At 33.7% G+C, this 14,539-nt stretch overlaps 2 protein-coding genes across 2 annotated transcripts; one reads left to right on the top strand and one right to left on the bottom strand.

Moving 5' to 3' along the window:
- The first annotated feature begins 6,319 nt into the window (after nt 1-6,319).
- On the top strand, nt 6,320-12,037 carry LOC21389333 (endoribonuclease YBEY, chloroplastic). Its single transcript, XM_024164978.1, has 12 exons — nt 6,320-6,705; nt 7,706-7,957; nt 8,046-8,141; nt 8,304-8,481; nt 8,623-8,691; nt 8,784-8,884; nt 9,031-9,123; nt 9,424-9,495; nt 10,065-10,184; nt 10,372-10,422; nt 10,974-11,162; nt 11,525-12,037. Exons 1-12 carry the CDS (start codon nt 6,343-6,345, stop codon nt 11,690-11,692), a joined length of 1,752 nt encoding a protein of 583 aa, XP_024020746.1. The 5' UTR covers nt 6,320-6,342; the 3' UTR covers nt 11,693-12,037.
- Nucleotides 12,038-12,968: 931 nt separating this feature from the next.
- LOC21389332 lies at nt 12,969-13,679 on the bottom strand. Its single transcript, XM_010097153.2, has 2 exons — nt 13,408-13,679; nt 12,969-13,273 (listed from the first exon to the last, which is right to left on the bottom strand). The coding sequence occupies exons 1-2, from the start codon at nt 13,677-13,679 to the stop codon at nt 13,039-13,041; spliced, it is 507 nt and encodes a 168-aa protein (XP_010095455.1). The 3' UTR covers nt 12,969-13,038.
- Between the last annotated feature and the right edge of the window lie 860 nt (nt 13,680-14,539).

Genomic DNA, 14,539 nt, shown 5'->3' with positions numbered 1-14,539 from the left:
CAAATCATGACATGAATTTATTAAAAATTAATAAACAGTCATTTCGGTATAATATTAATAAATATTTAAGAATTTATAATTATAATTCAGAATCATTTTCAATTTATATATATTTTTTATGAGATAAAATATTATAGTGCGTTACGAATCATGATTCAAATCATGACATGAATTCTTACCCCAACCGTAACATCAATGATCCATTAGATGGACATATGCACACTTGAGGCACACTAACGACGAGCACACATAAAGCTCGAATTTAAAAAACTCTTCTTATCGAAATAGGTTTTCGAGCGCTGGAATGACAGATCATCAAACCATATTTTAAGCTCACGTATTCTTGCCAAAAAAAAATACATAGAGTGCGTTTGGAATTAGTTTTAAAATGATTTTATTTTCAATAAAAAGTAAAAATTATATTATTTTGATAATCATTCTGGGACCGATTCTGAAATTACGTTTGGTTGGATTTTTAAGAGATTATTTTGAGTATAATAAAAAAATAAAATCGTGTTTATTGATTAATGTATTATAATATTATTGACAAGTACTAAAAAATGAAACATAAAAATAAAAACAACTTTCAACTGTATTTCTAAAAGCTTAATAAAAATCATTCTCACTATTTTCATTTTTATTTTTATTTTTAAAACATTTATTAAATAAACGTCGTTTCTTTTTTTTTATTTTTTATTTTTTAAAATACGTGAAAACCATTTCTAAAACCGGTTCCAAAAACACGCACATAAAGGCATCGTTCACTTCACGGATTCGAGTTTCTTTTTTTTTATTTTTTATTTTTTAAAATACGTGAAAACCATTTCTAAAATCGGTTCCAAAAACACGCACATAAAGGCATCGTTCACTTCACGGATTCGAGTTGAGATGTGACATTTTTTGAGAGCTTTTCATTGTAGCAGAAAAAGTTAGATGTGACATTTTCTGAGAATTTTTTACTGTAAAAACTTAAAATTGAAAACTCAAATCGGTGAAATAAACGAGACCAAAGTTTGGTTACCAAAAAAAATATTTTAACTTCTTTTCGACTGTGATATTCAGAAATATGCATCATTCTCTTCCAAATAAAAATGATTTGTCCAACCCTTAAAAAAAGTGTTCTGTCCAAAAAAAAATGGATATTTTCTTTAGTGCTATATAATAGGAAACTATGTTTTATTTTCTAATTATCCGAAAAAACTACTTTTTTTATTAATGAAATAATATTTGGAAACTAACCACATTGAACGGAGATAAAATAATATTTGGCACTAGAGTTAAATAAAGGAATAAAATCAATTTGGTACGTGAACTCTTAGGACTTGTTTAGTTCGTTGATTTAAATTTTTAATTTGAGTTGAAATGTGATTTTATGTTAAAATTTTTTACTGTAACAAAAAAGTTAGATGTGACTGTTTCTGAGAGCTTTTTACTATAGTAAAACTCGAATTCTAAATTCGAATCAGTGAAATGAATGGGGCCTTAGTACTTTATATTTTTAATAATATTAAAACGGTATCTTAACGTTTTTAAAAACATTTTCTTAATATTTTGAAATTGATTTTTAGAACATGTAATGTCTAAACTACCTCTCTTATTAATTATATAGAAATCAATATTTTAAAAAAATATGAAAATATTTTAAAACAATAAAATATTTAAAAGAAAACAACAAAATCAAAAAATTCATGATTTGTTTTTTAGATTTATTATGTTTTAGTTAATTAAATAGAATGGCACCAAGATCATTTTAAGTCTCAAAAATCAGTTTCAGGGTACTAAGAATATGTTTTTAAAAAACGTTAAAGTACCGTTTTAATATTATTAAAAACATAGGATACTAAGAATATATTTCGTTATAACACGAGATACTAAAATAATTTTATCCCTTAAAAAAAGAAATATATTTTATTAAATTAAAAAGAGAAGTATAGACCGTGTGGTTTAGTATTATATTAGCCTGATGCTGCCACAAAATTATTGAATATGTGGTTAAAGGTTAGTTGATATGTTTTAAGGATTTTTATGCCCCGTTTATTTTACCGATTTGAGTTTAGAATTCGAATTTTGTTATAGTAAAAAGCTCTAAAAAACAGTCACATCTAACTTTTTTGCTATAATAAAAAACTCTCATATAAAGTCACATATCAACTCGAATTAAAAATTTAAATCAGCGAACTAAATGGACCATAAATGTGAATTAGTGTTGTGGTCAGGTCCGATTCCAAACCATAAAATTTTTTAGACGGGACCGTTTTATCAGTTTGGAAAATATTTTGTATGCAGCCGTTTCAGACATTAGGAACACACCATACCATAAAGTTATGGTATGGTTTAACCGTTGTTTGGACTTTTTCTTAAAAGGTTTTTTTAGTTACTAATACTATATTTCGTATTTTTTTAATTTAGATAAAAATTAAATATAACAAACTAAAAAAATCATATACTACATCTAATCCATTAAAATTAACTTTCTATACGAATATACAAAGTCTAAATGAACAAATTATGTAATTGTTTCGTAATTTTGAACATGTATTTTTAACACGGACCAATCCAATTTAGGTTGCCAATAAACGGTTCTAATGTCTAACCAGATCAACATTATAAATCTGTTGGGTCTGACAGTTTTTTAAGTAAACCGTGCATAGCCATTGACACAAAAAGCTAAGGCCCAAAGGGGGCTCAAGCCCCCGCCCCCAGAGCCCCAACTAAAAAATAATAATAATAATAATAATAAATCTACTCTTATACTTCCAAATTTTAGAAGTTACTTTCTAAATAAGCTCAATAAAAAAAATGTATTAATATTTAAGGGGTTGTTCTTTTAGAATATAATTTGAGTGTAATTTTTTAGTTGAATTTGAGTTATAATTTAAGTTGAAGTTATAACTTGAATAAAGTTGAGTAAAATTAAATAAAGTTGAAACTTAAAAGAACGTGAACTTAAATAAAGTTGAAACTTGAGTTGTATTTTTTTGAATTTTTTGAATAAAAGAACATGCCCTAATATATTTAAGGGCCTCACACTTTAAAAATCTTTTTAACTTAACAGGAATGGAAAAGAAAAAATAATAATAAAAAAAGATAATGGTTCCAATAGTCTGGAAAATAAAGTTGTCATGCGACGTTTTTAATGCATGAAAACCATATGATATAATTTGTAAGGTAAAAACGAGATAAATACATTTTACAAGTACATGAATCAAGATTTCTATACCTTACTCTTAATTAATAACATTTTTAGTTAAATAACTATACTAATAAAATGTTGTTAATCAATAATAATAAGTAAAAATTTAGACTCGTGCATTCTTAAAGATAAATTTTACAATGTTTATCATTTGTTGTAATGCCTTAACAATTGGTTTTGACTATATTTTGTCGTAGTTATAATTAACCTATCTTGGAAAAAGATTTCTAGCCACGTCATTGTGCATGGCTCTAATGTGAAACCCTAATGCAAAACTATCGAATTATGTAAAATTTTGAACCTCGAAATTGAAAATAAAACAAAAAATTTATGAACTAATACCACACGTGAACTAGACTCCCAATACTAAGGGTGTAAATCGGTTGGATAGGGTCGGGTTGAGTCGAAAAATTGAGCCTACTCGACCAGTGTGAGTTGAGAAAATTTTGGGCCGCGACACTCTCTTAAATCTACAAACCCGCAACCTTTCGGGTGACCTCGGGTAGGATCGGGTTACTCGAGTTGGTAAAAACTAATTTTAATCTATGACTCCATACCTCTTTTAACAGTCCAAAAGCATAAACAATAAGGAGATGAAATAAAATCTTGAGAAGCAAAATAGTCCATATAAAATAAATAGTTTAATCCACTTTTCTACAATGCTCCTTGTTAAAGCCTATAGCAACAAGATTATTGCCACTTTCAGTGTTTGTTTGGAAACTCATAGTTTTTTACCGTTTGTTTTGGATCCTATGTGGGTATTTCTTGCATTGCTTTTATATGTGAACCTTCATACTACTGGTGTCATGTCTCCTACTATCACATGCATATATTGCCCCACAATAGATACACTTATACCTAGGCTCATTTGGATCCTCACCCTCTATGATTTTGAAATGATCCCAAACATGAGACTTTTTTTGTGACTTCTTCCTCTTTTTACTGTCTCCCTCCTCTTTTTCGTTTTCAATTTTAGTGCCCAAATTAGGTACATGGGTAGGGCTGGGTGTGAGAGTGGGCAAGGTAATGACCTCTTTAGGCATAGAGACGCTTTCTGTTCAGCAGAGGACTTGTAAGTGCTTTCAGAAGTTTATGTCGGGTGGATGATAAATTTTTCCATCTAGCACACAAATTAACCTAAAAACAGATAACATGTAATTGAGACTAAGCGTAATATATCACATATAACCTTTATGTTTTCAAAATTGAAAAACATAATATATCACATAACAAACAAAAAATCAAAAACATAAAACAAAAAAAGTAGAAACCAGCATAAAAGAAAAAGTCTAACCTTTCTATTTTCAATTGCCTCTTTAGTCTATACTAAAGTATAGACTGAAAATACCTATTCAGTCTTCACTCTTCTTCCTCGGTTGGAAATAAAAAAGCAGAAACCAGCATCAAAATTGCATTAAAAACCACATTTGTTATCAAAAAATCTACATTCATTTTCAAAAAAACCACATTCATTTTCAAAATATTAAACCCTGAATTCCAAACCACATTCGTTTCTAAACCATTGTAAGAACCTCACACGATTAAAAGAAAAAAAAAATGTCCGCATTGAGCCATAACTATTTAGGTCGTGAGATAAATGCTAATGGAGATTGAGCCTAAAACAAAAGTTGAAACATATTTGGCAAACCCAAATTCACATTTACTTATTTCCTTAATGGTTATATTGATCATTTTTCGTCCATTAATGGATATTAATAAATAAAAATTGCAAAAGATAGGAAATGTCCTACCTTCCTCCCAAATCAGCCAATCGAATAAAAAAAAATTCAAATTAATGAAACAAACAAACACCCCAATTCACAAAGTAATAAATTTCAACAAAAAGATTCAAATTTCACAAAACCGTTTATGTTTGGTTTGCTATGATTTAGAGAGAAATAAAAAATAAAAATAAAAATGAAAAACAGGGAGAAGAAGAGGAACTTACGATGAACGGTGAGGAACGGCGAGTGTGAGGAACGGCAAGGAACGGTGACAGACTGAGAAGAAGAAGAGGAACGGAGAATGAAGAACGACGACGAGTGTAAGGATTAGGGATTTAGCATGAAGTGGATGCGAAGCCGGATACGAGGCGTTGACGCGTGAGGATTAGGCTTTTAGGGTGAAGTGGAACGGAGAATACGAAGGAGGAGGCGAGGCGTGAGTGAAGTGAGGCGAGAGACTGAGGATTGGAGGGAGGTGAGAGACAGAGGAGGAGGGAGGCGAGAGACATTGGAGGAGGGAGGCGAGAGACTGAGAGTGAGACAAAAAGACGAAGAGACTGAGAGGGACTGAGGGAGGCCAGCGAAGAGACGAAGTGTTAGATAGATTTAGGAATTAGGGTTACACTTACACAACCGGTCGGGTCGAGGCAATCGGGTTCAAAAAAGACCGCCCCCGCCCCTAACCCGCACAATGTGGGTTGGGACTATTTGAATCCGAATTAAAAAAAAAAAAAACTTAGCTTTCGGGTCGGGTCGGGCGAGTTTGGACTCAATTCTTACACCCCTACCCGATACTATGGAAGGACCCTAACTTGAGGGATAGAAGTAAAACCCCAGTTTTAGAGTAAATTACATTATTGCACTATAAATTTTGATTTCTTACACAATGCATCCCAAATTTTCAATTTTAACATTGGATTTTAAAATTAATAACCATTGAAGTCTAATAATTAACTAACTATTATCAAATTAAATATTTACACATCAAAAGTAAAGATTATCATTTTAATACCATTTCATGTACCTATTTTGTGTCTCAAACCGTCAATAATGTCCGTTAACCATTCGACCTAAATTACTACTGATTTGAAAGTTTAGGGTCCGTTCGGTTTGCTAATTCGAGTTTTTAATTCGAGTTGAGATGTGATGTTGTGCGAGAGCTTTTTACTGTAGCAAAAAATTAGATGTGAGTGTTTCTGAGAGCTTTTTACTGTAACAAAACTTGAATTCTAAACTCGAATTAGCGAAATGAACCGGGCCTTAGTTGTTGAAGTTAAAAATTCAACTGTATTATGTGGAAAACCGAAAAGATAAGGGTGCAAACTGCAATTTACTCGTTTTTGCCCCCGTCACTGTCACTAAACCAACCCGCATTGAGCTTCTTTAGAGCCTTGTAGTCATAGCGCTCCACAAAAGTCCACCTATATGCTCACCCGCCTCTCCCCTCTCCTCCCATCGCCCTCCGCCGCTCGGATGGCGCGTGCCCTCCTACGCGCCGTCCCCGTTCTCCTCCACCCCTCAGCCGCCGTGTCCTCGCGCCGCCTGGGCTTCGACGCCCCTTCTTCGCTGCCGAAATCGTCGCTATTCGGCCGGCGATTGCACGCGCTTTGTGGAGAGCACCGGAGGGCTCCGAGGCCTTGCTCGGGACGAGCATGGGCTGCGCAGAGGCAGAAGAGGGACTATCGGAAGCTCCCGAGGAGAAGACAGCTCAAGAGCAAGGAGAAGGAGTTGGAGCTCTGTGTTAGCATTTGCATCGAAGAAGATTTGCCCGATGATCCTGAAATTTTGGTAATATAATGTGTGTGTGTATATATATATGTGTGTGTGTGTATTATATGATATAATTTGTATATTTATATATAATGTATGTGTATGATGTCTAACTTTACGTAAATTAGGATCTTTTTGTTCAATTTGAGACTGGAAATGCTAAATATTGAAAAATTGAATATTGAAGTTGACATGTGAATACTGATATATGTATATATTATTTGTATATTTACATGTAATGTATGTGTATCATGTCTAGCTTTAGAAAAATTAGGATCCTTTTTGTGCAATTTCAGACTGAAAGTGCTAAATTTTGAAAATTTCAATGTTGAAGTTGACCTATGAATACAGATATGTATGTATAGTTTGTATATCTGCATATAATGTATGTGTAATGTTTTACTTTACATAATGTAGGAAGGCATCGCCACTAATTAGGATCCTTTTTTTGTGCAATTTCTGACTGAAAATGCTAAGTACTAGAAACTTGGATAGTAAAGTTTACATGTGAATATCACAGTCTCTTTGTTATTAGATCCTTTTACGACTAGGTGAAAGCAAGTCGGAAATCATCACTGCTGATGTTTTAGTACTTTTTAGGATCCTTTCTTGTGCAATTTCTGACTGAAAATGCTAAGCATTAGAAACTTGGATATTAAAGTTTACATTTGAATATCACAGTCTCTTTGTTATTAGATCCTTTTACGACTAGGTGAAAGCAAGTGGGAAATCATCACTACTTATTTTTTAAGTACTTTTTTACGTGTGATTTTTTTTATTAGTGCGAGTAAGTTGTATAAATAGTATGTGTTGTGATGTTTATGTGGATGGGAGAGTTTTGGAGGGTAATGGGTAGGAGTCACAAAGGAAGACGTTGCATATTTAGCTGGGAGGCTGGTTTTCCTTTCCTCTGGAGAATGAGGATTTCCTATTGACCATTGAGCACAACAAGCATTTTGCATACCATAAAAAATGATTTTTTTTTTCATTTTTTTTGTTTTTCACGACTACACTGCAGAGCATCGCAGAAATGCTCCGTTTAAATGCGCCAATGGCGATGAAGTTGGCATTTGATGGCTTGGTAGATTCAACGCATAAAACAAGAGATAATGCTATAAGTGATGTTGGTGGATTTGAAAGTGTTGAGTTGTCTGTGCTTCTATGCAATGACGACTTCATTTGCAAACTTAATAAGGAGTGGAGGGACGAAGATCATGCTACTGATGTTCTCTCAATGTCTGATCACATGCCTGGTCTTAACCTTCCAATTGTAAGCACTCAAAGTTTTCTTTCCTTTTCTTTAGACCAAGGATATAACTCGACTAATAGAACTTTACATGCTTTTATAACTATTGCAGCTTATGCTAGGTGACATTGTAATTTCTGTTGAGACAGCAGCAAGACAAGCAGAGGAAAGAGGGCACACTCTTCTTGACGAGATACGAATTCTCATGGTTGGTATAACAACATAATTTGAGTTTCCTTTTATGTTATAATACTCAATAAATCAAGATGGCAAGCAAGTTAATTGTCGAGAAACTAATTTACTGAGGTACACTTACTTTCCTAATAGGCATTATGTAAATTGATAAGGTAATTACTTAAGCCATCTGCAGGTACATGGGTTGTTACATCTTTTGGGATTTGATCATGAGATTAGTGAAGAGGCTGAAGTGGAAATGGAGAAGGAGGAGGAACTTCTTTTAAAAAGTCTCGGGTGGAAAGGGAAAGGACTAATTCAGAGTGCGTATGATGCCGAAACTAATGCTAAATCTCATACGGATAATTCAGATGGTAATTTGACTTTCTATCAGTCAAAGGATCATAGCATTTGTCTTCTAGGCGATATTAAATTCTGACATTCATATCTTCCATTCTTTTTCTTGCTATAACCTTATTTAGTTTAGAGATAACTTATGTGTGAATTGTCAAAAGACAGGAAGAAAGAAGGCAGCCTTCGGTTTTACAAACCAAAGTTCAGCTATATCTTCTGTGATATGGATGGTGAGAGCAAGCTTATGATAGTTTATATCTTCGTTTTCAGCTCATCACAACTTTTTTCCTTTTTAATGTGTTTACTTTTCTTGACATTTAAGGTACACTGCTAAACAGTAAAAGTCTAATTAGTCCAACAAATGCCAAGGCTTTGAAAGAGGCCTCATCAAGGGGTGTGAAAGTTGTAATTGCCACTGGAAAAGTAAGAAAAGGCTTCTTTATCAACATAACTGGAAATTTGCTCCCATTATTCTACATTGTATTAGATAAATACATTAACATACTTGATTTATTTGTAATACTGTTTATTGCTTTAATAATTGGTCACTGGTTGGTGTCCGAGAACAGACTCGTGCAGCTGTTATAAGCATTTTCAAGATGGCAGATTTAGCTGGGAAAGGTGGTATTGTTTCAGAAGTTTCTCCAGGGGTTTTCATACAGGTTTGTCTTCCCTACAAGCCAAATAGAAACGTTTAGGTCTTTTTTCTCCTCATTAAAAAAAGAAGAGATAATTAGTAATTATGTTAAAATACAAAAATACATACTATGATTTGGACCCAATCTACACCAAACGTATATGGTAGATTTTTACTGGCTTATTTTTTAAAATGCTCAGTCAAACTTCAATAAAAAAAGTGCATGATGTAGTTGGATTTTTTTTTTAAAGCCATTTCCGTAAGGTTCCCAGATTGTTAATATTATTACCAGACGGTGTTCTTATCATTCTCTACTTGATTCCAGGGACTACTTGTTTATGGCAGACAAGGCCGGGAAATTTATAGAAGGAATTTGGATCCAACTATCTGTAGAGAGGTAATGGTTCTCATAATTTGACAGTTGATAGTAATTAGTTCTCTTTTATTGTTAGCTACATATGTTGTTACTCGTTTATTAAAGAAAAGAAGCCTACTCTTCATGAATATATTAACAATAATTAGATCTCAGTTAAACAGTTATTACTACCGCATAGGATATCACAAGAACATCAACAGACTAAAGTAGACTAAAATAGCGGCTCATGAATTTTATTGGAACATATGTGCTAAATTCACTGTGACTCAGTTGTCGTATCCTGGCCAATTTTCTCAAGTTTTTAAAGCTCTCTCATTGAACCAGTTTAAATGATGATGGATGTGGGGAAAGGGGTTGAGTTTGACCGAGAGATGACTGTGGGAGTGAAAGACAGTTGGGTTTTAAGTCAGTTTATACCATCTCCCATTTGGAGTTGACTAAAACTCATTCTTAACCCGGAAGTTAAACTGCTGTTTTTGAGGTTTGAATTTTCAATTTAAAGTGGAGTAAACATCATTTAACTTTACGTATATTATTGGCATGCAAGATTTTGTCGGTTTGCTGAAAAATTTATGTCTGACAACGTGCAGGCATGCCTTTACTCCTGGGAGAAGAAAATTCCTCTAGTTGCCTTCAGTGAGGGTCGTTGCTTAACTCTATTTGATCACCCGCTGGTAGAGTCACTGCACACTACATATCATGAGCCAAAGGTATCAATAGTTTCATCACGCATCCAGATCATACTACTTTTTTCTATCAAAATTGTTTTCTTTTCTAAAGAATTTTGTTAATGGTTTGGCAAAAAATAAAATAAACAAGAAACAAAACGAAACAAAAACAGAAGAGGAATAATCTGTTAGTGCGCATGGGAACTTCTAAAGATGACAATGTTTACAGGCAGAGATAGTTTCTTCAGTGGATCAGCTCTTGGCTGCTGCTGACATACAGGTATTCTTATCTCTCTCTCTCTCTCTCTCTCTCTCTCTCTCTTCTTCCCTAGCTAGGAGGCTAGGCTAAATCTCTTTTTTCTTTCCCCCACTTGAAAAGGGCTAGGCTAGTTACATATATTGAGAATTATCCATAATTTTGAGTATTTGTGTACGTCTCTCTCTATGGGCCACCTTGGTATGGCTGATAACAATGCGCCTAATAGTATACATGAGGCCAATGCAAACACTTCCTATAGCATATAGGAGATGCTCCATTTTCACTTGTTGTATAAGACGGTTACTCTTAATTTTCTTTGTTGCTCTTACGCTTTTTTTTTTGTTTTTGTTTTTTTAACTCTTTTGGGAACACTTTGTTTGAGGCTGCAATTGGAAATTAAGTCTTTATATGTTCTAAATGCAAACAATTTCCATGAGCGTCCATGTTTGATTATTTTCACATCCAGACTTTTCTAAGAGCCTTCGCGATTGGTCCTAAACTTGGTTCTGATTTAACAACATAATAAATCTCTTTGCTTTTGGTTCTTATGTGCATGCCCTTTGGATGTACAGAAAGTGCTCTTCATAGACAGTGCTGAGGGAGTGGATACTATTTTGCGCCCATACTGGTCAGAGGCAACCGGAGATCGTGCCAATGTTGTTCAAGCTCAGGCAGACATGCTCGAAATCGTCCCTCCCGGAACCTCGAAAGGGAATGGAGTGAAAATGCTGCTTGATCATTTGGGAGTCTCTCCAAAGGAGGTACGGACAAAGGAAGTTGTTTTAGATCTTTTTTTAATTAAAATTTCTCAAAGTTCTTCCTCTAGAGCGGGAAGATCTTGGAAAGAAATAACAACATTGTTATTTAATATATATGAAGTATTACACGATATTACTTTGGTAGCAAGGATCCAAACTTCCACATGTGGTCACTTCAAGAGAATACTTGAACTTTGGTGGTCCTTGGACCAAAAAACAGCTGGTCAACAAGATATGCTTAATGTTGATCAGTGTTATATGGAATACTTTAGATAAGATTTTAACCAATATGTTGCCACTGTTTCTTTGTAATTCCGCGGTCATTTCCTAATCTTGGTTCCACCAATGCCTGGTCCTACTTCTAGATAATGGCCATTGGCGATGGGGAAAATGATGTCGAAATGCTTGAGCTGGCTTCTTTAGGCGTTGCTCTTAGTAACGGATCGGCGAAGACAAAAGCAGTGGCGGATGTAATTGGCATCAGCAACGATGAAGATGGCGTAGCTGATGCTATCTTCCGGCATGCATTCTGAGCTTCAGTTGCTAGGAAGCAGGATGAGACTTGAGAGTAGAATACCTTATACAATTGAGGAGGCTGACTCTCCTAAATAATTTTGTTGATTCTTTCTTCTCAATTGAATTGTTGGGCGAGCCCACCCAAAAAAATTGAGAAGTTTCTTCAATTTTCACATTGAAATCATCTATGTTTGTACATGATGATGAAGTCGATCTCCATTTACAAAATTTTAAGAATGATTATTAACAACGGAGAAAGGGACAAAAGCTCGTCAGCGATGTTTATGAATTAGCATTTATTACTGTTCCTTTTACATATTGGAAAATCCCAAATAAAGTATCGGTTTACTTATATTATTTAAAAGGATTTTTGGCATTTTTGCCCTTGAAGCTTTAGTGAATTGGCAAGTTGCTCCAGATATGTTAATTTTGGCAAAGTGTTCCAAAGTGCTCTCATATTTTTGGAAGGAAATACCATGATACATATGATGTGAATGTGATGTGTTCTGTCATCATACGAAATTTCAACATTTTCTCTACCTTCAACTGGGTTCAGGTGACTTGCATGACGGCAATTATGTCAACATTTTACTTGTCAAATCAAGTTGGGAGCATTTTACAATGCTCTATTAACCAGGTTTAATTAACCAAAAATTAAAAAATCATGGCTCATTTGTTTCATGGGTTTAAACTCATGATTTTAATTTTGTTATAGTGTTTTTTTCTCACAAAAAATTTAAATTTAAAATGTCAAAATTAAAAATAACTGATTTGAACGCATGAAGCAAACGAGCTCTTAGAGAATAACTTGACCAACCATAAAGGACAAAAGCACCAAATATTCTATTCATAATGTGCTTGCATTTGTCTGCCTTCTACGGAGCAATGGATCAATGTTGGTGAATATAAGCACATTTTGCGTTGATGATGGAACCTAAACTACCAACAAGAATCAGCTTTTCTGGTTATTTTCTAGATGGAATGTCTTGGTTTCCCCGTTAAAAAAAAAAAAAAAAAAAAAAAAAAAAAAAAAAAAAAAACAATACTCCCCCCCCCCGCCATAATGATGGCTCCCCTTGCAGTGTGTTGTCCATACACCAAACCCCTTGTCTCTCCTACTCAGGAGAAAGCAATAAAAATGATTGCAAAATATCGAATCAAATGGTATGCAAGTTTTACAGAGACATTCTTTTGTACCAATGTGCCCTACTAAATTGAATATTTCCTGGGCTTTTCAGAAAGGATTAAATGTTCTTAAATGCACATTAAATAATTAAAGAAAAAAGAGGCCCCAAAAGGTTGATGATCTTCATAACTCATAAGATTCACCCCCAAAAAGTTTCTGGTAGTATCTGGTGCTCGTTTATTTGCAATTTAAATTGAAACGACAGCTCAAAGTCTTGGATGATACTAAAGAAGTGGCAGAACCTCTTCTTGTATTTTTCTTTGATATGATAGCCTTTGGGGACTGAAATGACGGCCTATGGCCTCTCTTCACAAAAGGGATTTCTTTCTTAGCCAAATCTTCTACACATTTCACCTCTGAAAGTGATGTGAAAGTCCTCGCCTTTCCATTATAATACTTTGAGAGCCCTTTTCTGCAAATAAAATGAAGACCAAAAGTCTTTTTTTGAGCATGAAATTTGTTGGTTTTTTTTAGACGTGGAATTACTGTTAGGCTATCTCTACAGATCTGGTCAAGTTTTGAGTTGAAAAAAAAAAAAAAACTTACTTTATGGGAAGTTGTGATGTCATTGGCTCGGAAAACTCATGCAGATCATGACTCTCTGGTGATGAGCAAGTTGATGATGATGATGCATCATCAGCAAGCATGTCTGATGAAGATGCTGATCCAATGGAGCAACTAGTCGATTCTTCAGAGCTGCAAGTTGTTGATTTGAACTGAAAATTGGCACTGCAATCTTCCTTGATATTCCAGTAATCAATAATTTTGAGATTGAAATCACGGCCTGCTTTAACTGAAATATCAAATGCTTTACCCATGTTCTAAACTAGAAGGAAGCTCCCTTTTGCTATCTTATCAATTTAGGCCTTTCTATGGAGCATATTTATAACTGATGTTAGGAAACTATACAAGAGTGCGTTATAGTTCATGCATAGATAAGACTTACTTGTTTTAATATTTTCCTTAGTTGCTTTATGACATTCTCTTTGAGTATATTTTCTGTTATTTAATTAGATTGTTGTATCCAATGAAAATGCTTGGAGGAAGCTATGCAAGACACTTTTTTATGCGTCACTATTCATAATTTTATAAGTCATTTTTTATGACTCAGTTGGTTATTTAATTTTAGTACTCTAAAAAGCATCTCACCAATAATATTACATTACGCCAGTTAAAAAAAATAACACTTTTTAATTGACACATATTTTTTTATTTGAATTTGATTAGATGACGTAATATAATATGATTAATTAAATGCCTATTTTAAGAGTAAATTAAAAATTAAACCGTAATCTAAATCATTTTATGTCCTCATTTAGAGAATATATCACATACATCAAAAGTCTACAGACGAGTAACTTGGACGGTTTGGTAAAAGTTAAAGATAAATTCCTAAGAATTGATGCAAAGTTTATGAAAACGTCAAAGGGAATTTTTTTTCAAGGCACTAAGTCCAATGTAATTAACATCGCCACTTCTGACTTATCATAAAGCATCATCACAAAAAGATTCTAGACTTTATCAATTTTGTCACTAACTTTACAAGAAAGTTTTTATCTCAAAGTCAGCTGCCAAGTATCTTTTGGCCTATGCGACCATTTTTAGCAATTAGTTTTATTGGTTATGTATGGAATATGAACCTTGGAGTCCCTACACCAAGTATTCATGTCTCGTCATC

The sequence above is a fragment of the Morus notabilis genome, unplaced genomic scaffold (genome assembly GCF_000414095.1).
Source record: "Morus notabilis unplaced genomic scaffold, ASM41409v2 Scaffold59, whole genome shotgun sequence".
NCBI classification, from domain to species: domain Eukaryota; kingdom Viridiplantae; phylum Streptophyta; class Magnoliopsida; order Rosales; family Moraceae; genus Morus; species Morus notabilis.
This window is presented reverse-complemented; position numbering and strand designations above follow the sequence as displayed.